Source organism: Lepidochelys kempii, chromosome 3 (assembly GCF_965140285.1).
Source record: "Lepidochelys kempii isolate rLepKem1 chromosome 3, rLepKem1.hap1, whole genome shotgun sequence".
Lineage (NCBI taxonomy): Eukaryota > Metazoa > Chordata > Testudines > Cheloniidae > Lepidochelys > Lepidochelys kempii.
The window spans coordinates 118,114,098-118,138,594 of NC_136382.1; the positions used below are offsets into that span (position 1 = coordinate 118,114,098).

The 24,497-nt window shown below is 42.1% G+C and overlaps 1 protein-coding gene across 1 annotated transcript in view; it reads right to left on the reverse strand.

Annotated features, from left to right (window-relative positions):
* Positions 1-24,497, reverse strand: part of IPCEF1 (interaction protein for cytohesin exchange factors 1) — an 81,487-nt gene that overhangs the window by 14,671 nt on the left and 42,319 nt on the right. Inside the window, exons 7-10 of the mRNA XM_073337710.2 lie at positions 22,992-23,063; positions 20,581-20,642; positions 16,407-16,498; positions 6,849-7,221 (exon numbers count right to left, since the gene is read on the reverse strand). Coding sequence (XP_073193811.2) covers positions 6,849-7,221; positions 16,407-16,498; positions 20,581-20,642; positions 22,992-23,063 — 599 coding nt within the window. The remainder of the gene's footprint in view (positions 1-6,848; positions 7,222-16,406; positions 16,499-20,580; positions 20,643-22,991; positions 23,064-24,497) is intronic.

Here is a 24,497-nt window from a genome sequence, read left to right on the forward strand (position 1 = left end):
AGGGCAGCGGCACTCTGCGGAGACCTCCTGAGCCCCCTTCCTAGGAGCTGCTGCCAGAAGGGTGTGCCGATCACTTTCGGGAGCCTCCTAAGGTAAGGGGCGACCCTCTGGCCCCCTCCTGAACCCCCACCCTCTGCCCCAGCCTAGAGCCCACACCCCCTCCTGCACCCAAACTCCTTCCCAGAGCCCACATCCCCTCGGACAGGGGCCCCACAAAATCTAATAGCCTCAGGCCCATAAAAGAGTTAATCTGGCCCTGTTTGTGGCTATCACAATGCCCCAACTTCTGACTGTACCAAATATGTTGGTGTCAAGGTTCACAGAAGAGAAAAGAGATCAGAGGGAAAAATTTAAAAACAAAAACAAAAAAAAGAGAGTGAACTCTGCGCTTCCATCTTATGGCTCCCTTTCTCTCTCTCTCATCTCGTCTCCTTTCCCAGTTATGACTGTGGGATTCCACTGTCTGTTTTCTATGGTAATGGAAGAACATAGAACCTGTGGTTAAGAGGAAACCAGGGAGACTTAAAATCTTATTGTTCATTTTTTTTAAAAAAAAGTTCTGTTTCAAGATTTTGATGATGTCCCTGGGAAGTTAATTACAGCTCCCTCAAAGCCTCAGACAAAAGAAACTGGGAAATAATTGACTTAAGAGAGCATAGGTTAAACATACTAGTCCCAGTGAATGCAGAGCTGCAAAACTCAATTCTGTAAAAGGGAGAGACAGAAGAATCAGGAAGGACATGTCATTACAAACATTAAATACCAGGCCATTTACCCAGCTTGTACTTTGGGTTCAGAACTGAATCAATTTTTAAAGAACTGAGACCTGACTAGGAGCTGCACCGTTGAAAGCTCATTTGCAAAGTTCTGAAAAATGTATAGGTAAATTTTCACTTTAAAACTTTGATCCTTTTCTACATCAATCAGAATTATCATCAAAATAAAGCTCAGGTTAGCCGCATCCACTTACAGGGCTACCTTCCACATGCAGCGCCAGATTCTCTCCTGAAGCAGAACTGCACCAAGAGAACTCTGTTACTCAGCTACAGCCAGAATCTGACCCCTTTATACTGTCAGAGCAGGAAATGGGGGTCAAGGCATACTATTGAATCTGGTCCATGGCATTATTAGCAGAGCTGGGTTAAACCAAGGGAAGAGAATGTCAACTCTGAAAACCAGGAATTGTTCAGATCCAGATCTCATTAACAAATTCCTTCCCACAGAGCCACCCCTGCCAAAGTTCAAGGAGATTGGAGAACAGGCTCCAGTTTTGCACCATCTCTAAGTATAAGCATGTGACAGATCATCAAATGTTACTGTCTAAAATGAAACAACAGAAGAACCATCATGAGAATCATTCGCTGGAAGAATTTCTTGCCTTAAGCTTTAGGCCATTGACCTCAGCTGTTCGTAAATCCTCAGGAAGAAGGATGTTATTGCTGTTGTAGAAGAAACCTATATAAATATAAATAAATGTTCCCATTCTCTTGTAGTAATATTTCAATATCTTCTGCTTCCTTTCTTTCTTTGTTGTTATTATTTGTGGTGGTGGTCATAATCAGGCAATTTGTTCCAACAGTTGCCAAAATAAATAAAAATTATAGGGATTGGCTATTGAGTGTAGCTTGCTGCCAGGGAGGAGGTAAGAGAAATTCCTGGATACAGAGCACGTAGTCAGATACTTGTTTATATTCTTAACTGACTGGTGTTTACTTCTCTGTTTCTTTATGCCAGATGGAGTTTTGATTCCTTTGTCTTATGTGCAACAGGCAACAATCCTGCAATATTAATTTCTATAAAAAGCAGATAATGGAATCAACCTACTATTTCAGAGTGAGAAACCTGTTACTTCTCTCTACAGAAAATAGTCCCCTCTGTCTTCTCTCTTATCTAGGGTTTTGTATCACACTCATTTCTACAATATCTGAACCTTCCTCAAAATACAGCGCAGTGGATTTAATACTACTACTGCTATTTAAAAGCGCTGTGCAAGTCTCAAAGTGTTCAGCATTTCAGTCTGAATAATAACTCGAGTCTGAACATTTAACGGAATCCTTTGCTTCTCGTAAGGACATAGCCATTTTAAAAAGTGAGAATGGGTTTGTTTCATTTCCGTCTTCCTGTGTCCATACAACGTTACTTCTTAAACATGATATTTCCCTATGACCCACTGCGTGGTTTTGGGTCTACTGAATTCGGTCTCCGAAGGTGCATCACATAGTAGGGTAGGGACTCTGCTGGTGTAGCTGGGATTGTATTTCATAAATTTACTGTTGCTTGTTCCTACTCTTATCAGCTCATTATTATACAGTTGGTTTTCTTTGCAGCAGAACATTTTTGTTTAAAACTGGGGTTGCTGCGTTTCATTTGGTCTTGCCAGTATATCAGTAACACAAAATTCCTTGTTTAGGGTTGAACATTCTCCGAGGTTTAAAATAACTGTTTAAATCTATTTTTGTCCCAGTTTTTTTTTTCTTCACATATATAGTCATCAATGGTGCACATAATCCTCATAGCAAATGGCAAAACATCAGGCTAAACTCAGCTGAAGACAAACAAGCTGTGTATATGCAACTAACCTGATGTTGGGCTTGGAAAGTCTCATTTTGGGTTATGGAACCCTTTTCCCACCAGGCCCCCTTCTTTCCTGCACAGCCCCTTCCTACAAAGTCAGAGATACTCCTCCCTCCCCGTAGGTCAGGATTTTCCCTATGTAGATCCTTTTTCCCCAGTTGTTGATAACCAAAGAATTCATCAGTTCTGGCAACCTTTCACCTAGGTCCTACATGCCACCATGTTAGAAATTCCATTCTGGTACTTCCCTTTGCCAAAGGGCCTCAAAGCAGATTGTGTGATAGGTTATTTCTCTCCCCTCAAGAGTGAAGAGGGAGGCATGTGCATGGAGCTGAATGTGTCAAAGCCAGAGTATTAATCAACTGTATAATTGTTCTGGTTACAATGGTTCAGGCCATTAGGCAATAGAAGTATTGGGCCTTCAAGGAGCTGCAATATAAGCTGGGACCTTGCCCCTTACATCCTATCTCAGAGGCAGAGCGGTATGTAGGGGCACGTCTACACTTACCTCCGGAGCGATTGATCCAGCAGAGGTCGATTTATCACATCTAGTGAAGATGCGATAAATCGACCGGCGAGCGCTCTCCCTTCCACTGGAGCAAGAGGCACAGGCGGAATCGACGGGGGAGCATCAGCAGTCGACTTACCACAGTGAAGACACCGTGTTAAGTAGATCTAAGTACGTTGACTTCAGCTACATTATTCACGTAGCTGAAGTTGACTAACTTAGATAGATCCCGCCCCCCCGATTGTAGACCAGGCCTAAGAGAGTGCAGTACAAGTACAGGGAAGAACCAATACTGGTTGCATTAACAAATCTTCAAGCCATGGTATATTTGTTTCACTGATTAAAACAGTCCTTTTGTTCTGTTGTTGCTTGCTCTGAATAGAGTATTTTTACATCTGGCTTGCCTGGGCTTTGCTAATGTACTTCACAGGGTTCAGACACATCACTATTAGCTAACTGGAGTGGGAATGTCCTGCTTGATGAGCCTCAGAACCAGCATTATATTCTTTCCAATATGCTCATCTCAAGCTGAATCCCTGATTTTCTCAAATCTCACAGCTGAAACACCATGAAATTTATCTGCCACTGAGACTTCACCCCCCCCCATCTGCTACAATAAAAAGCTTTCACTCTCCACCCTCACCCTCACCCTCCCCTCCACCCCCACTCCCAACCAAATAAAGGAGAGAAAGACGTGTACAGTATGTAATTGGATTACTCGGTAGTGGGTTATGATGCACACAAGCAAACATGGTTATTCAGTTTCCATAGTGACTATGCTGTTGAAGTTATCTATTTCTGGAGTTCCATCACAGACCTTCAATAGCCAGGGATCAGTTTGCAAGCACTCTGCCTTTTTGACAGCTGCCAGCTAGACAATGGGGGAGGAGGAAACATTACTTTTCTCCAAAATATGTTCAGCCGTTTTAAACCAGTGTACCAATGGGACCTTTATAACTTCACAAGACAATTATACCAAAACATTCACAGATTTTCTTCATCGTTTTTAGTGGTTGGTATCGTGTTATCTTAGTAAGATTTGATTCTGAAAAATTGTATTCCTAGTTTTTTATATATTCTTGTGCCTATTCATTATCATGCTAAATCTTAGAGACAAGGTGGGTGAGGTAATTTCTTTTATTGGACCAACTTCTGTTGGTGAAAGGGACAAGCTGGTCCAATAAAAGATATTATCCCACCCATTTTGTCTCTCTAATACCTTGGCACCGACATGGCTACAATTATACTGTATATGCTAAATCTTAGTAATACAAGTAATTGTCAAAACAACTTATTATATCACAGTAGTATATACTAAGCAAAAAAGGTACAGCTAAAAGGATTTGAATAGCAACCTCTGAGCGATTGGGGCAGTCCTCTCCCAGAGGCATGGAACCAAGCAAATATTGCACCCCATCACCTACTATTTAAGGAAGTTTACCCCACCTGAGTGAAACTATGGGATCTTGAACATAGAGCTCTTGGCATTAACACTGCCTTTGAACAGTGGTGTCACTACTTGGAAGGGATCCATCATCCAGTCCATGTATTTACTGAGCTCAAGAACCTCGAATACAGCGCAGGGCCAAGGCCATAAATGAACAACAACTCCAGTGGGCCCTATTCTTTTCTCAATTCAACTTTACCTTGACCTACCTCCCTGGAACTAGAAACAGCAAGACTGACACCTTGTCCCAAAAGATATAGCTCTAACCCACAAGGCCCTAGTCCAGAACCAGCTCACATTCACGTGACCCACTGCCAGGACCTGCTGATGCTCATCCGCTCTTCCTCTGTCTCTGGAGTTCCACCAGATGAGATGGCCATTACTGACTGAGAAACACATGACACCCAAGAGGGGATCACGTTTCTCAGGGACCACATTTATGATCCCCCTGGACTTTCAAGCGTGGCTGTTCTTCAACTATGCCAAGACTCCACCCAGAAAGGACACTTGGGGTGACGTAAAACAATTAACATCTGGTACTTCTGGTGGCCCTGTATGCACCCCACAATAGGGACCTTTATTGCTTACTGCCAGACATGTGCCTGCACCATGATCCCATGCCAGAAAGCCTATGGTCTCCTCCGACCTCTGGACACCCCATCTCAGCCATGGAAGGCCATTTCCTTGGACTTTGTGGTAGAACTATCAGAATCCAGTGGTTTCATGACCATTCTGACAATGGTGGATTGCTTTTCCAAAATGTCCCACTTCAATTCCTGCTTTGATTTACCCTTTGCAGGGTTAAACCACCCAGCTCTGGCTAAACAATGCAGTCTATCTTCATGGCCTCCCAGATCATGTCACCTCTGACCAGGGGCCCCAGTTCACTGCCTGCTTCTGGCACTAGGCCCTACATCTATTAGGGGTCAATGTGCACCTGTCCTCTGTCTACCATCCTCAGTCAAATGGCCAAATGGAAAGAATCAACCAGATCCTAGAACAATACCTATGATGCTACACCAACCATCACCCGGATGACTGGTCTACATGATCACCATATGCTGAGTTCTTGTATAATAATGCAGACCATGCAACCAGAGGCCACAGCCCCTTCTTTGTCAACTGTGGGTCCCACCCCTGATTTCACCCACAACTATCAACATCCTCATTCCCTTTCATTGGCCTCGGACCTAGTATAACACATCCATAACACCCAAGAAGAGGAGAAGTAGGACTACAAAAGGCATATAGACCAGCATAAGCAATAAGGCTCTACCTACTCTGTAGGACAGAAGATATGAATTTCTATAGAGAGAGAAACAGACCTTCTCAGAAACTAGACCACAGGTTCCTTGGCCCATACCAGATTTGGTGGCAAATCAAACAGGTCATCTTTGAGCTCCAACTCCCCCAGTCCCTTGAGTCCACCTTGTATTCTATGTCTCACTCATAAAACCCTACACTGAGAACGCATTTCCCCATAGACTCCCGTCACCACTCCTACCAGTACAAGTACAAGATCAGGAGGAATATATTGTTCACAAAGTCCTTGATTCCAAAGTCAAGCAGTGTAAATTGTGGTACCTGATTGACTGGGAAGGTTACAGCCCAGAGGAGTGCACTTGAGAGCCAGCTGAGAACATTCACATTCCTGTCCTGGTTCAGGTCTTTCATAGGAGCCACTCTGAGAAACTTGGACCCATGTCACCCAGAGGGCATCCCTAGGAGAGGGGATGATGTCATAACCCACAGGCCTTGAACGTTGGCCCACAGGGTTCACAGGAGCAACCACGCTCCAACACACCCCTTGGCAGCCTGCTGACAACTGTTTACCCAGGACTCATGAAGCCCAGCCCCTGTTTGAGGTTCCACCCTTGAGGTCCTATTGGTGGCCTAACCTAAGCCAGCAGCAGGAACAGAAAGCTGTCTGAACTGAGATCCACCCTGCTCTGGGCTGTGTGCTTCCCACTCCCACTCCTCCAGCTTGACTTTCTGGCATCCCAACTCAGCTTGACTCCTGGCATCTGACTTGTGGTTCTGATCTCAGGTTTGTCTCCTTCTTCTGATCTCCCAGTATCCTGACCTGGCCTGACTCTTGACTCCTGTCTCGTGATGGTGGACTCTAGCTCTGACCACTAGATCTGGCTGCTAACTACCCAGCCGTGACAGCACTTTATATACTCAATGCACTGTACAGACATTCTCTCATCAATCACACTCCACTGGCAAGTTATTCAGAGAAAAATTAAAAAGAAGAGAGGAAAATGCAGAATTCATGTTGTATAGTCCTGCAGAGAGATGCCTCTCCAACATGCTCACCTTTGGATAGTGTCCTTGCTCCTATCAAATCTTCTGGCACAGTTAGGCGATCCCTGCTGCTGTCTGATGAAGTTGTGTCTTCACTTAATAAAGAGTTCTGAGATCCATTATTAGATCTGAGAAGCTGGCTTTCTGCCATTTCACTACAGTCTGCCGTTGGATGATCATCATCATGAATCTGGACACAGAAGGATAAAGGCTGATCAACCTCTTCCGTGTTAACTATGTCAAGCCAAGACTGTCTCTCTGGATGAGCCATTTTGGCTATCAAGGAAGATGAGGAACCTTGTGACTTCATGGTGCTTTCCAGGGAGGAGAGAGAACAGGATGCTTCACTTGATAGAGGCGAGATCAACAAGGGCTGCTGCTGAGCCTGTTTTCCGGAACAAATTGCGGGGGGGGGGGGGGGGGAAATAGTTATCTTATTATAATGGCCCATGGAATAGGAGATAGCTATATATATAGTTTTGCTGAAAGTTTCCCACATTTTCAAAGTATGAAAAGAAGTGCATGGTCACAAATCAACAACTTCTCCCCATACACACTTTCACACACCATCGAGTGCACATTCTCTTTTGAAAATGTGAGCATATGGCTTTCAGATATCAGCTAAGGCCTTGTCTATACCAGGGACCCGCTCTGCTTAAAGCCATTGGTTGCCAGTCATTAGGAGTGCAGCAATGGTGCAAACTCCAGTGTAGACATGCACATCCACTATTTGCACTAGTGAGACTTACCCCAGTTTCAAACAGGGGAAAACTCTATCAGTGGAATGCTTATATTTTGGATTTGGTCTTCTTGGTACCTCAAACTTCAATAGATTTTAGTTGTCCCAGCTTTAATGATCTGTGTTCTGGTGACTACAGGTGTCTGTCCTACACGTGTCTCAGACCTTGTCTATACTAGGCAGTTGCACTAGTGCAACTACACTCATAGCTGGCCACCAATGGCTAAAATCAGATCAAAACCCCATTGTATACTAGGCCTGAGGTACAACAGGCAAGGTCCTTCACAAGATGCTATTTAAGAAAGTAAGAAGTCAAGGGTGAAATGCAAAATATTGTTATGACAAAAACTGCCGAAGACAGAAAACAAGGAGCAAGAATAAATGGTCAATTTCCGTCATGAGAAAAGGACAACAGCAGGGTGCCTTCAGATTCTGTATTAGGTATGGTGGTGTTTAATATATTTATTAATGAACTAAAAAAGGAAAGGGCGGAAAAGGCAGTGAGGTAGCAAAATTTGCAGAGGACAAAGTTATATAGGTTAGCCACACCCAGAGAAGACAGAGGAATTTCAAAGGCACTTCACTATGATAGGTGAATGGGCAACATGACAGAGGATGAAAGTGAATGTTGATAAATGCAAAGTAATGTACATTGGAAGGAAAAACTTGTACTACTCATACACCTAACAGGGCTTTAATTTTACTTAATCAACTCAGGAAAGGAACGTGAGCATCACCATGGACAGATCAATGAAAACATATTTCATCAACATGAAGCTATAGTCATCAAACCAAACAGTGTTAGAATGTACGGAAAATGGGATGGAGAAAGCTTACAGAAAATATTATGTAAGTCAGTAGTGTGGTCTCATCTAGGACACTGTATGCCATACTGCTCACCCCATCTCAAAAAGGATATTGCAGAACTAGCTGGGGTTCAGAGAAGAGCGACCAGAATAATTAGGAGCATGGAAAAAGTCTAATATGAAGTGAGATTGTAAAGACTGTGAATAAGAAGGGAGTAATGAATATAATAGATGGAGTAATGAAAGGTATAGAGAAGGTAAATTGGAAGCTTTTTGTTCTCCCTCTCTCTTGACACATGAGCAAAGGGGCAGTTAATGAAAGTAAAAAGATGGCAAATTCAAAACTGATAAAAGGAAATATTTTTCTACAGACAACACAGTTAGACTGTGGCACTAAGAGATTAGCAAGACTCAAAGAGGGACTGAACATTTATATAGATAACAACAGCACCTTGCATTCAAACAGTTGATGTGAAAAATAAAAAGAGTATGGGAAGGGAGGCAAAACCACGTTTCAGGGTTTAAATCAATCTCAAACTATTCAGGATTAGGATGAGACCTTTACGGAAGCATATTATCCCACATCTTCCAACTGTGGAGTTCTTTCACCTTTCTCTGAAGCATTTGGTACTGACCACTGTCAGAGACGCCATGGGTCACAGCACTGAGCCAGTATGGCAATTCTTATGTGGGAAGGGGGTGTTCACCCCACACCAGAAAGGATAGGGTTAAAAGCAGCCTAGGGAGGCTGCACAGGGAGCAGCCAATCAGGGCCCAGCGGGCTTACATAAAGGGAGATGCAGGGCCTGAGACATGCAGTTGCCACAGGGACCCTAAGGAGAGAGGACTGTGTTCTTAGTGGACTGCAGGAAGGTAGCACTTTGAGCAGAAAAGCTGCTGTCAGGGACCGGGGGAGCCAGAGGGAGCTCCTGGCTGGCTGTCGGGTCGTGCTAGCTGTAGGCCCTGAGAAGAGGTGAAGAAGTTGCTGGGACTGTGGGCAAGTGGCTCAGGGAATTGAAGCAATATTGCCGGAGCAGTTAAGGTGAGGCAGCAGGAATAGGGTCCCTGTCTATAGGGTCCCTGGGCCAGGACCCAGAATAGTGGGTGGGCCTAGATCCTCCCCACTCATCACTGGGGAAGTGGCTGGACTATAGAACTGGGAGATACTTCCCCTCCCAGAAGGGGAAAAACACGGATAGTGATGCAGCCGGAGGGCTAGGTCATACAAAGGATGCTGCAGTTCCTGGACTAGGGTGGGTCTACAAGTGGAGACAAGGCCAGGAGAGGCACTACCAGGAGAGGGTGCGCCTGATGAGGGAGCTAATCTATGTGATGGCAAGCAGGGGGCGCTCCTCTGGGGAGCAAACTATGTCCCACTGTGTTCCTAAAATAGGCGAGATATCTGTAATGATCAGAAGAGAGAACATAAAAACTGGGAGCACGGGAAAATGTTGAAGGTGGGTTGCTAGGGAAACCTGCTGGCTAGGCATGACAAACATAATACATACTCCTATCCTTAGATAAAGGGCCAGTCTATTATACCTATTAACAGTACACTAATGATCCATAGATTAACAGCGTATCTAAAAACCAAATACAACATTTTATATTATGCTGTACCAGCTTTTGCGATTCACGATTTCCTTTTAAAGTTGGTGGGAGGGAAATGAAGCATAGTTTCTTCCTGGGGTGTAATCACTAATCTTTTGCAGCAGACAAGGAGAGTTGATTAAAAAAAAAAAAATCCTGGCTAGAGCTATGTGAGTAATTGATTTTTCAGTCACTGGCTGGTCTGAAAAATTGAAAAAAAAATCTCAGTTTGGGTGGAATAGAAACTGAAATTTTTCAGAATTCTCAGTGAATCAAAAAAGGTGGAAAAAAAATTATTTCGTGTCAAACAAAATGTTTTGTTTGGGTATTTTCAATAGAAGAAAATGAAGGACTAGATTCACAAAACTGGAGTGGGGGGGGCAGAGGTGATGTATGGGGGGCTACGTGCCCCCTCATTTGCACCTTGGGTTGTACTGAGCATGCTCAATAACTCTGCTGACACTGGCTGCCCTTCCTCTGTCCCCCCACTATTGGCAGGCACAGGTCGTCCCTGGCAGTGCCCTTATATCCAGTAGCCTGGTAGCTAGGGCACTTCCCAGAGATGGGGGATCCAGGTTGAAATCCCCTCTCTGGAGCAGATATTTGAAACTCAGACCTTCTCTCTCCCAGGTGAGCGACTTAACCACTAGGTTATTCTGGAGTTGGTCTCTCTCCATCTCTACTGTTCCACTTTGTATAAAATATTCATTGGGCCAGAGAAAGAGAACAGGAATGACACTAGTGGTTCAGATACTCATCTGGGAAGATTGATGCCCAGGGTCCAGTGCCAGCTGCAGAGTAGGGGTTTGAACCTGGTTCTCCCATTTCTCACATGAGGGCATAACTATAGGGCATGATGAGGGCGCTGACAACTCCACTAGCTACAATTTTGTGAATGGTGAGTAAATCCCTTTCTGAATCTAGCCCCAACACTGAAATGCTCCGTTCTGATAATGACAAAAGGATTTATTTTGACATTTCCAAAATATTTTCTCTTTTTGTTTTAACAGAAACAATTCATCCAAAAAATTTCATCCAGCTCTAATCCTGGGACCCTGCTTGTAGCACTGACTGCATTCTGGTAACTATATTAAAAACATTTTTTTCAGAGCTCTTGAGCCTAACCCAGCTGCTTACAGAATTTAAATTATTTACACAGTCATAAATTTCATCTGCTAGAATCAGAAGTTCCTCATGGTATCCCAAGAAATAAAGCTGACAATAAGCAAATCAGGAGGGTTCCTCTTCCCTATAATTTAAGTCAAGGAGAGACACTGGCCAAGTATTTGTACCCCAAAGCAGTACAAGTAAAACATAAAAATGAATGCCAATGTGATGTTAATGTTCTGATTTTAAATGCTCAAAAATCAGGAAAGAAAAAATTGGAATTTACATATGTAAAAGAAAAGCCTTAATGATATGTAAACTTTGCATCTGTATGAAGGACTCTTTTTCTTTTCATTTTGTATTACAGAGAAAAAGGATGAGGGGGAGACAGACGAAAAACTCTTCCAGCTCTCTCTCTCTCTATTTATTTATTTTAAAGATATCCAGTATTTACCTAACTTACCATAGTGGTTGCTTTGGAGCTATTGCAATCTTCCATATACTAGTAAATCTTCATTTTAGAGACATTTTTAAAAGCAGATGTTTGACCAAGGCAATCCTAAGGATCCCACTAGAGATCAATGAGTCTTTAGGGCCTCTTTTAGAGAGAAATTACTGACATGAAACCCCTTAACTGTCCTCTTGGGACCTCTGCAATCTATTATCTCAAGGTAGCTGCTGTTTGGGAGCAATAAATACACTCACATGCGGGAAAACCTAACACACATGGGCAGCAACAGTTTTTGTCCTACAAATGTCCAAAAGGACTTGTTTTTAATATTTTTTTTCACAAATACCCAGGGACACTACTCTACATAGTAGACTTATGACCATTCATGTTTTGTTTTTAAACTATCAAACTGATTTTGGGTTAGAGGACTACAAAGAAGCAGCTGAAACTTTACATTGGGAGTACAGCTCAATCCTCACTACCCTAACAGACACCATGAACTGAACTGGCTGCCTATTAGTGTCTGGAGAGAGTTTAAGATGCTGATTTTGACCTTTAAAGCCTCAAGTGGATTGGGACCTTCCTGCCTGAGAAGCCACAGTTTTCAAGAGAGCCTAAGTGACTCGAAAGCTTGAAGTATATAGTCCGGCTTGAGAAGACATACCTGCGCTAGCTCTGACCAAGAATGTACCTATGGCCTTGGATGGGCTCAGAATCAGGGTGGCTAGCTCCTCCTGCTAATTCCTAGCGCACTGGCTCAATCGAATTTACACCTTCCAGCTCTTGTGTAGACATACCCTCAGGAGCATAAATCCCATTTTCAAAAGTGACATAGACACTTAGGGGCCTAAGTGTCATTGAAAGTCAGAAAGATTTAGGCTCCCAAGTGTATCACTTTTGACATGGGTTTGTGTTCCTAAGATAAATGTTACTTCTAATAAAAATTAGAAAGTATGCAACTAGGGTATGGATTCCAACCTTGGGTGTGTCCCAAAGAGCAGATTTTTCATACAAAAGCATCCAAAGTCTGGCAAACTTCAGGGATTTATAGCACAAAAATTCTATATTGAAGGCACACGTCAAAAGCATCACTTCACATACCTTCCCAAAACCAACTGCTCCATTTCAAACATTACCCCAATATGAGACATGCTGTTCATTTGTCCAGTGGCCCTGCTGCTCCAACAGCTGCCTCTGGCGATTTATGAAATTTTGGCCAAGGAGGACTTTGGTATGACATTGAATCAGGTCTGCTGGTGTCTGAGTGCGCTCTGCTAGCTGTGACTAGCAGTTGAAGAAAGCTGTGGGTAGGACCGACCAATGCCAATCAGTGCACTGCCTACTGACCAGTTCTAAAAAAAGACTCGGTTGCTTAGTGGATAATAGGCTTGTTTCCATCAGAAAGGTGATGTGGGGGTGGAGAGATGAAAGCTAAAGGGGGAAGTGGGTGGAAGAAAGGAAAGAGGAGCTTGATGAGGGGAGAGATCAAGGAAATGTGAGTCCTCACAACATCCATCTTGCTTGCACCCCTCCCACTCCTCTGCCTTGCTGAAATCCTAAAGCCAGCCTTACTCCTGATGCAGTGGATTTTACATACAACAGAAGAACATATGGGAAGGAGACACCCAGTGATGGCCTTTGCAGTAATGGAGTGGCAAGCTTCTGGCATGCCAGAAAGAGAATATTAAAAATAGTACCTGATTAAACCCACTTATGGAGAAATGCAGAGATATTCAATTAAAAACTCAAGATCAACATAAGGGAAGGGCAGCTACAAAGTATTGTAACAACCCATTTGCTTTTATGCTGGCACTCTTAAGACAATCATTCACTGCAGTATAAAATTCAAGATACTTTATTCACTACTAGCCTTTGACCCAGAATAAATCTTTGAGCAGAGTCTTTAAGGTTTTCATTCTCTCTGCTATTTATAGCCTCTAGACCACATTTAACTTTCAGTTAGTGCAGGAAATAAAGAATCTTGAATTTTATATACCAGTGAACAATATATGTTCCAGGAGTGCCAGGTGGGTTGTTTGACAGTGTTTAACATTAGACAACGGTTTTAGGAGAGGAAGTGCAGATTAATTTATCTGACTGAAACAGAAGGGGAAATAAGTGAGCGTGTGACACATAATCCTAACTTTATAAACGCAAATTTAGCTCTGGTGCAGGGTGCCAGACGGACATTCCTGCAGACAGATTCTCTTTTTATCCACAGAACAGTACTCACAACTACAGTGCAAGCTTCACTGACTAACCCATGTGCCTCAACGTATTCAGGAAGAACCACCTCTATAGGTGAGGGGGTATTTAGTATTTTACTTTTTGCTTAGGAAAAATCAATATGGGAGCCTCTTAGTACCAACCACGCTCATGTTTATTGTGATGTGGACACCTGTTTACTAGGAACTGGAAATAAGACCAGTTTATTTCATGTCACTGCACTCCTTTTTGATGTTAACAACTTTCATTTATTCCTGGCCTGGGGTGGATTATTTAGTTTGCACTAGTGCCCAGAACACGCTAGGCACTTTCCTAACACAAATTAAGACATAATGTAAGACACACACACACACACACACACATTCACTTCAGCTGCAAAGGTTGTAGGTCCCTCTCCATCTGAACCCCCTCCTTACACATGAGATAAGTAGATAAAAATGTATAGCTAGACCTACTGTCTAGAATATTCCCTTCTGCCTGGCTTCTGTTATAGATTAAAGTAAATGGCTCCTGGGTGAGGGGAAGGGAACATAAAAACAAAAAATCAGACAAATCAACACCTGCCATGAGTTGCAGTGTCAACGTTTGGGCTCAGGTTCCAGCCCGAGCCCAAACGTTGACACTGGCCATTAAACAGACCCTGACCCTGAGCCCTGCAAGCCCAAGTCAGCTGGCCTGGGCCAGCCACAAGTTTTCCACTGCAGTGTAGAGATACCCTGAAAGAGTCTAAAGAGAAAGAGAAAGGAGGGGGTGGGGCAATGTGCTGCAACGTGCAAGGAAGATGATAAGTAACTCACGGCAGGTGTTGATTTGTCTGATTTTTATTTTTATGTTCCGTTCCCCTCACCCAGGAGCTGTTTACTTTAATCTATATCAGAATCCAGGCAGAAGGGAACTGGGGAATATTCTAGACAGAAGCTCTATGGGGAAACAGAAAGAAAGAGACAACCAGCCTAGCTTTAGCAATAGCACTTTTTCCCTTTTTCTTATCGTTTCCCTGTTCAATGTTAGAAGAAAGTGATTTTTTATCATTGTCACATGACATCCTCCTCCCTCCATTCTCTCTCTCTCTCTCTCTCTCTCTCTCTCTCACACACACACACACACACTGAATTAAAGTAATAATTAATACATTTATGTTATGGAAAAATGTAAAAATGAATAATTCCAGAACAGACCCCAAATTTTGCCTGACCCCATTAGAAAGAAATAGGTCTCTCAGTCTGCTGAGTTTGTGCTAATTGAAACATGCCTTTCAGTTTACAAGGTCTGTGTTAATTGTAGGAGAACATCCTGAAACAGAAATCTGTTCTAAAGTAATAAAATAACCATTAAGGACAGCTGTTGTTACAACTCTGTTTTCCAAAATTCAGAAATAAAATTTGTTAACCCCCACTCTTGCATTCTTATCTTGATTGTTCTATTTTCATATGTAACAAGTGGTATGAATGGGCTTATTAAAGTCTGTCATGCCCAATGATTTTAAAATAGTCATGGTAAAAAATAAATAGGCAATAAAATGTAAATGTAATAAAAAATATGTTAAGTAAAATAAAATGTAATTGTAAATGCATGTTTAAATAAACAATAAAAGGTTAAGGTGCCAGCCTTAAAATAAAAAAAACAACTACCCAGGACCGTTTGGCTGAAAAATGCACTGGGTGAAATAGACTGATAACCCTGAGGGCACACCGGAATCCACCCACAACCACCCCAAGGACAGAGGGGGGCCAAAGAATCGAAAAACAAGATAACAAGTCATCATTGCTGTGCCATCTGCGTGATTGATTTTCACTTCAAATGTGAGAACAGCATGATGAAGAAAACTCCATAGACTTGTATGAGAATGAATCCCTATAAAAACAGATCCTAAAGACTGGGGTCTTTGGGTCTGGTTCTGCAACCAACTTCCAGGGGCATTGGATGCGCATCTGACAAGGCCCTGCTCCATCCTCGTGTCCAGGCTGCCTGGCCAGTGACTTGGCACGAGCAGCTTCTAGGCTGGTAACTATAACAACAACCTTGCAGAACTTGTATTCACAATAAACATGGCATATTGCCTTATCCCCTGAATAAGATCCTGCTGGTTTTTATTTTCTAAGTATAACACACACACACACACACTCACTCACAAACACACACACTCGAGTTCCAACGGTTTTAGGTCCCTCTCTCAACACCAAACCCCCTCATTTCAAGCTAATGAGAAGCTTACTCATGAGATAAGTAGATAAAAATCGATATGCTGGGTGACTATGAGCTAGATTCTTTTCAGTATCACAGAAGAGACTCTTTGGGAGGGATTTAAATGAGGGCAGGGTAGTGCCCTCCAACTTTCATTCTAAAATGATAACTTTTGGTTTAGCTCTTCGTGCAGATTAATCATTTCGTCCATGTGTTCAATTCTCAGTGCACTATCATGGAGAAGGATGACATATTAGTGTGAACTGTCACCAGGAAGGAGGAAAGGAAAGGATGGAGGGGAAGGGTGCAGCAAAATAAGAGCATCCATATTTCACAGGCAGATTAAATAAATGCTTACAGCCCTTATTGTAAATTATTAGTCAGATGTGCACCTTTTGAAGAGGGTGTGATGACATTTGTGCCAGCGGTTTAGCAACTGGAAACAAGCTAATTACTGTAATACATACCAAATGAGGAGGAGGTGGCTGTTCTGTGTAAGGAGGGGGTGGAGTCTCTCCTGCTATTTCTGGATCTTCATGTTCACTCTCACTATAGCATTCTAGGAAAAAAGAGTAAAATGAAACAAAAAATAAATAGACACCCATTTATTCCTTTTAGCTGCTCAGCAGCTGAAGATCATTATATGATTATATTCAATTGTATGATGGAGTTGCCGCCGATTGCAGGGAACTGCACTCAATGACCCAGGAGGTCCCTTCCAGTCCTATGTATTTTGGTCTGAAGGCCAAAACCCATGGTCTTAATGTCTCCTACAGCAGTATCTCTTCATTGGTATTTTATGGCAACTTGTTTTGAAATGTATTTTTATTCCAATGTTATCGTTATGGCAGGAGTCATCAGATGGCACTGCCATAGACAATTTTACCAGTTCCTTTTCTTGGCACGTGAGCAGTTTTCAGTCTGCAGAAATGCTGTGTTGTTGGTTTTGCAATTTTGGGGAAGCTGTGGCAAGCAGTAGGAAAGTTTGTTCCCTTGCTTAGTCTCTCTATCTCGTGTCAATTCCTGGGGCAGAGTTGCTCCCGGAGAAGGAGGCATTGGTGTTTTGGCCAAGATTCCTGGAAGAGGGTGATTGCCTGCATACTGTTTGTGACCATCTTCATTCTAGGATTGATGTACATAGGGTCAAACAAACAAGTTGCACTAAGAATACACTCAGATTCCACCTCACTATTTTTAACTCCAGTGACAAAGACCTGAAAGGCCCCAACATCTGCTACTGCTCAGCAGAGGGACAACAAAATGAATAAAAAGGAAAATAGTAGGGGAGTTAGTGGAAGTATTCACTGCTGCCACTTGGGAGGGGTTTTTTTAAAACTAGATGAAACAAACAAAGCATTCACAAACATGGTATAGGTTCTAATCCAGTTATACTCTTTTCCGGACCGAGAAATTGAGACACAGAGCTTAAAATGGCAAAGAAGGTGACAAACGAAATCAGCATGCTGTTGGTCCTAACTTCCAGGGCCCTGCTGTAGTCACTGAAAAACACTGCTTCCACTGGATTAAATCCCTCAGCAGCAGCCACCAGCACTGCAGATTCAAACTTGGAGCAAGTGTTTATCTGAGAGACTTCAGTCTGTTTAAATGCTTTCCCGTACCACATACCATGTGCGACAGAGTACACACATACCCTGTACCTGGACATCTGCTCTGAACTGAGACATTGTGTGGTCAGCAAGAATCAGTTAAGCAAAGTGTAATGACGACAACATCAGTGGGTGCTGGCAGACTGAGGTACTGACTGTCCCTGTGGTTTCAATTGGAACCAGTATTCTGCACTTCCTCTTCTAAGCTGTTGCACAATATTACTATGTGCTGCTAAACAGCAGTAGCAAGACCACCTTACTATCTTTGACATCGCTTACAGGGAGTTTGTGAGGTTTCTATTTTTATGTTCATGAAGCGTTTTGTGGTTCTTGGATTTCATGGCATCATACAAGTGTGCAGCATCACCATTTGGTAACAATCAATTATCTTTCAGATAAATTATTGGCTGTACTTTTTTTCCCCTTCTTTTATCTATGGAAAACTGTGTGGGTCACTTTTTTGGTTCTAATAATTCACCTGTCAGCAAAAAGCTCTGACGTGAAGACTTTAAGCAAAGGAAAGATGTCACAAAGATGTTGATGAAATGACATCCAGGGGATTTGCCAGGTTTTGTGTAGTTTTGCACATGTTCTCATTTTATTATTGGCAGAACTAGAGGATTATTTTATAACATAGCTACGGTTTTGTTTACTGCAAACTTTGGCCAGCTACATATTTTAAAATCATATTTAGAATAACAGATTGAAATTTTATGCCAGTAGAAACATTTAAGAAATCAAAGGAACTATTGATTAATAAATAAAATATTCTTTCTGCGGTTTTTCTTTTATTCACACACATGACACAGGAAAAGTAAAATCTATATCTGGTTTCTGATATTGGAAACTGATTGAAGGAGGGACTAAATACACAGGAACCATTCCCCTCAGTCTCCCCCCTAAAAAGGAGGAATCCAAGAGTGGGGATCTAAGAGCTCTTTGAATAGTTATGATGTGTGACACTCAGGAAAGACTTACAATACTGGAAACTGCAGCATGTCCTTAGGCTATGTCAGCATTTTCCCAAAATGTGAGGTGTGCACACCTAGCTAATGGCAAGAAGATGGATAAGCCTTTAACCACACACACACACACATCAGGAGTACAGATCAGGAGATGGGGAGGGGTGCATTTTCCTGAAAACAGCGGTGCGGGGTGTCAGCTTTAAAAAGTTTGGGCAATACTTGACGATGTTAAGTTTGTTCTGATGATGAAGTGCTGGTAACTTGGTCACCTGCTGCAGAGGTCAGCTGGGTAGAGTTTCTCAGGACAGGAGCTCTCTCGTCTGCTTACATAGTTCCCATTAAGATCAGTTGACTTTCCTAATTTTAATTGCTTCTTATTTTCCTAACTCTTCTCTTGCTTCAGCTATTTCTCCAAACACAACCAGCATACTGTACTTCCTGGAACTTTCATTTTTAAGCTCCTGTTTGTTTCCATAATACTGAGAGGTTGCCAGTCAAATTATTGTCATCATCTTTCAATCAGCCATTTTGCTGCTTGTCTAAACAGCTCAAGCCAAAGCTGGACCCCTTTCCTCCTCTGGTAAAATTATAGACTGGGTTCCCTGCTACCTAAGATTCAGTATAGCAACGTGCCCTCCACTTGCCCCAAACCACTCTGCTCTAACACCTGGGTGAGGGGATGAAAAGGCACTAGGGAACGTATCCACAAATGGCAAGTTTCTGGAGAAAGCCAGTGGACCAGTGAATAGAGGTTTCTCTTAAAGAGAAGGAAGGGGAAATGCACTGTATCCCAGTCAAAACAAAGGAGACAGTGAGGCATCCTGATTCTCCAGGCACCTCAAGTTATCATCACCAGTGATTTCTATCAGCACAAATAGCTTGTAATACCACTCCATATGGCACTGAACTAGCTCAGCAAAGTTAACACTAGCACTGTATGAATGAGTCCTATGTATGAGCTATGCCCCATTCACAAACGTGGCAGAGGGCCTAAAGCAGGGCGGGGTTAACCTTTTTTCTATCATGGGCCCATAGGCACCAACTCCTGGGTGTTCCGGTGCTGGAGCACCCACGGGAAAAAAAATGGTGGGTGCGAAGCCTCCCCCTACGAGAACCTCCCCCTCCCCCCAGCACCTCTTGCCCGCTGGTGGGACCCACCGATCAGCACCACCCCCTCCTTCCCAGGGCCTACTGCCTTCTGCTGATCAGCTGTTTCATGGCATCAGCAGGCTCTGGGAGGGAGGAGAGGAGCAAAGGCAGAGCGCTTGGGGGAAGGGGAGGAACTGGGCAGGGAAGGGGTGGGAAGAGGCGGAGCGGGGGTGGAAAGAAGCAGGGCAGGGGTGGAGTCTTGGGGGAAGGGGTGGAGTGGGAACAGGGCCTGGGCAGAGCTGGGGGGAGCACCCCCACAAATCAGAAACTCAGTGCCTATGCACAGGCCATTGACCCACATAAAAAAATCAATCACGGGCCACATACATCCCCACAGGGGGGCATGGAGCCTCAGGGCTTCCCACCCGCAGCAGGGAAAGCCAGTGCTCACAGCTCCAGCCCCACAGGGTGGGGCACTGAGGCTCGGGGCTTCAGGCCCGGAGCACCAAGACTAGCCACGAGCCAGATGAAATCAAGCAACGGCCAGATCTGGCCCGCATCCTGTAGGTTCCCCACCCCGGCCTAAAGAGAAGATTGTATCAGAATTCTTTGATGCTCATAACACAAATAGAGTGAACCATTTAGGCTGTAAACTCCTTGGGTACAGGGACCTGCTATTTTATATCTCTAAAGCACCATCAACACATATAGTACTGTATTAATGAATAAATTAAGGGAACTCTTTTAAATCATAAATTCCACAGTTGTCAGACAGTTAATTGTTGTGCCTTGGTTGATATGGAAATCAGATATTTCAGGGCACAACTGGCTTTTTGGTGCTAGTGAAACATGCAACAGCTGATGAGCCACAAACTGAAAGTTTAAAAAGAACAGCGTTGATATGAAATTAATTGTAGCAAAAATCTCACTGTGTAAAAAAAATGAAATCGTTCCATGCAGAAATTGTGATGTGAACATACCTTCTTCATTCTTTCCATTGGATGCCTGAGGAATTACAGCTAGCCCCAGTTTATTTAGCCACCTATGTTATAAACAAAAAGCAAGCACATTTTAAGGGATATTTGTATTCTACCCTGCAACACCTCTGACAGTCTTCAGATACAGTGATCTTCCTATCTTTTATTATCACCACCAGTATTTTTTTCTTTCATCCTCAGTTTAAACTTCCTGTGGGATTCAGAGCTGGTCTACACTAAAAAGTTAGGTTGAAAAATTTCTTGCCCTCTGCAATGTAGTTAAGCTGACATAAGATCCAGTGTAAACACCACTAGGTTGATGGAAGAATTCTTCTATCAACCTACCCACTGCCTCTTGCAGAGGTGGATTTGCTACAGCAATGAAATAACCCCTTCCGCAGTGCTACAGCAGCACAGCTCAAGGTGAGCCCCCCTGTAGTGCAGACTTTCCTTAAAGGGTGCTGAATACCTGCTACTCCCTTTGATTTCAAAGGAAGTTGAGGAGCATTCAAGCACCTCCCAAGGAGATATGTACTCCTCACCTCACAGGTTAAGGAACAGTTTATAAGGCTATTTAGAAATCCCTCTGTTTTTAAACTGCTTCCATACATGGGTATCTGAACCAGTGACTTAATTATTTAAGATACTGTAACAAATTATTTATTCCTCACAGTTACGCAATCTTATGCTCTTATCAGACCATGGCATACTTTGTAAGAGTAGGTCCTTTAACTCAGGCTTCCTGACCAAATTTAAAATTATGTAAGTTATGCTCTACGTCCCCTTACACCCCCAGTTTTATATAGCATTCTTCACTTCCTGTTCTAAACAGTTAGGTAGCATTGCTGCATGCTATTAACAGCTGCTGCGTTTCCCACCTTCCCTAGAGGGCTGTGTTTTCTTAGTGCATGAAGTGACACCTGGTTATAGTTTGTGTATCTTTTCAATTTATAAACCTTTTGGATCCTTTGAACTGTAAGGTGCTATAGTATGTAAGACATTACCTGCTCAAAAATTCATTCACCCTCCTCGTCAGACCAATCTCTAGGTTTAGTGGGCCTCTGGGAACTAGTTATACAATAATTAGATGACAGTGTCTGATCTTGCTCCCATTGAGGTCACTGGGAAATTTGCCAATAACTTCAGTAGGAGTAGGATTGGGTCCACCTCCTCCTGATCACTGTATGAAGCATCAATGTGCATAACAACTAAAGATTACGGATTGTCATTCCTGTAAAAATGGAGAATGAATTTTGGCTCCAGTTTATTAAGGACCTTGACCTTACTCAATGAAGATTAATAGAAATGAAAGTAAAAAAGAATTCTTAGTATTTCAAACAGAATGGATAGGTCAAAAAAAAAAGTCCAGATTTAAAAGGTTACCATCATGTAGGAGTGTAAAGTGCACCGTGGTAAATGCATGCGGCTATCTGCTATCTTCTAGCACATGTACTAAATAAATGAAGCAAACTACTTCCTGAATAAACCCATTAGTGGTTTAATGGATGGATGCCTGTAAGAGTTACAAACAAATGTCCTGCTCCTATTAACATTTATGTACATGAGTAACTTTACACGCATGAATAGTCCCAACGAGTTCAGTGGACTACTCACAAGTGTAAACAGTTTCAGGATTGGGACCAAAAAGGCAGATACCGCTCACTCTAGTTTTATGCATGTGTGATTTTTATATATAATACATTTCCATGGAAAACATCAGTACTAATACCACACTCAGCAATTAAGTTCTCATAAATCAGCAAATCCACAAAGATTAACTCTGACCCTCTGTAGGGGTGTCTCACTCCATCCTCAAGAAAGATTTTCTGCAAACTGCAGTTGTTAAGTAAATTTCATTATGGCTTTAAAAATCAAGGCCAATATTAAATTAGTGTATGCCTTGTTGTACCGTAACTTAGTCTGTAAGGTTGTATAAGAAATTTCAGTTTGTATTATATAATATATATTAAAATTTGTCAGACAATTCATAATTCACAATACACATCATATTTTAAAGGCCTAAATTCAAGGGTCAGAGTTAATCTTTGTGGATTTGCTGATTTATGAGAACTTCAGGAACATTGATTTATTTTTATGAAACATTGGTAGGCTTATTGAAAATTGGCCTTATAATGGGATCCTAACTTAACCTTAACTATGGAGCAAATATTGCCACTCCATAATATCTTAATTAAATTGACATGTTTTTAAATAGCCACCACTAGAGCAGGGTGTTTTATCTTACATTTACCTGGAAGATAACCACTCCATCAGCATGAAAAAACAAAAACAGCAGTCCAAGAATACTCTTGAATCACAAACTACTACTTGACAACTAAAGAACCAACATGCAAACAAAGCAACGGTTCTAAGATGGTGGGCAAGGATAGAGATGTTCAGCTGCTGTTACTTACCTATTCATTTCCTCCACATTCTCTGCTGCAAAATAAAATGTCTTGATCTGTGGGTGGCTGACCTTAATAGCACTTCAAGAAAAAACAACAACAACAATGTACACACACACAGAGGAAGGAAAAGTTAATGTACGTAGGAAAAAACAATGAAATTGTGAGAGCAAATTATCCAAAGCATAACACCTTTGTACATCCCATTCTATTAATGCAGACCAAGTTATCCATTAAGAAATGTATTTCTTTCCTCAAAATTCTGTGCCATTTTTAGTGGAATTTTATAGGTTTGTCATTTTAGCAAAGATACAAAGAACTTTGGGTCAAGATAGATAAGAGGTGTTCTAGTACTGAAAGGACATTTTCAGAAGAAAAAAAAATAGACGTATTTCTAGTCTATTAGCATCATTTTATGTCCTCCTGATTTGTACACCTTTTTGGTGAAGAGAAGGGAGTAAAAAAGATTCTTGTGAAAATAAACGTTATAATGATATTAGCTGCCCTCTAACAAACCAACAATGGTACACGCTTGGGAATCAGCGCTAAAGTATCACAAGAAAGATGTGCCGGCTAAAGAAAAAAGTTTCTAATTCTGGATGTTCACATGCCAAGAATCCATCTCAATTCACCTCTGTTCAGTTGCCCCCCCAAAAAGAAAAGTTGCCTTCTAGTGAAGGACTGGAGGGCCAATGGGACTGGAATCTGCCTACGGGACTGAATTGAAAGTTGATTCCATTTGATGGTTGTCTGGTGGCTTATATAAAATGAATTGAACTCAGTCCAAATACTGCAGGCAAGTAGCTACATAAAGACCATCATCAACTCTGTCAATAAGTGGCAGCTACAATGAAGAACTGTAGAGCAACGGAGACTGAACTAGCTAGTTGAAACACACTGGTAAGTTAAAACAGAAGAAATTTACACTTCAACAGCCAATTTTATCTCTGTTCTGTGGATAACTAGAGGATTTCAGGCAGCCTAAGCAGATCATGGGGCACCTTTTCTCAAAATACCTATGATTTTTTCATTTAAGACATCTCACCATTTTTGAAAGGGCACAACTTTATATGCCCTTCTTCCTACATGTTATTAGGTAGCTTTCTAATTATATGCACCAAACTCTAGAAAGGAGATTATTGTTATCACATAATTTAAATAATAAAGCAAATTATGCTAATTTCTGCATTTTGAAAATAAGATCATAGCAGGTCCCCCATATGTGATCATTAGTACTGGGAGAAAACTTCAAAAGTTTCTGGTAACATTCATTCCAATTTTTAGATGAATTCATTGACTGTTTGCAGCCTTTTTGTGTTGTTTTATTGCAAATATTCTACCAAACCAGTTTCTGTCAGAAATTATCACTGAAACAACCAGTTGGAAATTAATTGGAGAATATCCACAGAAAGCAAACACTGAATTTGCAAATAAGAGTATTTGCAGAGGAATCCTCATTCTAAGAGTTTCACTCATCCAGTCAGAAAATGTAAACACACCCTGTGACTTAAAATT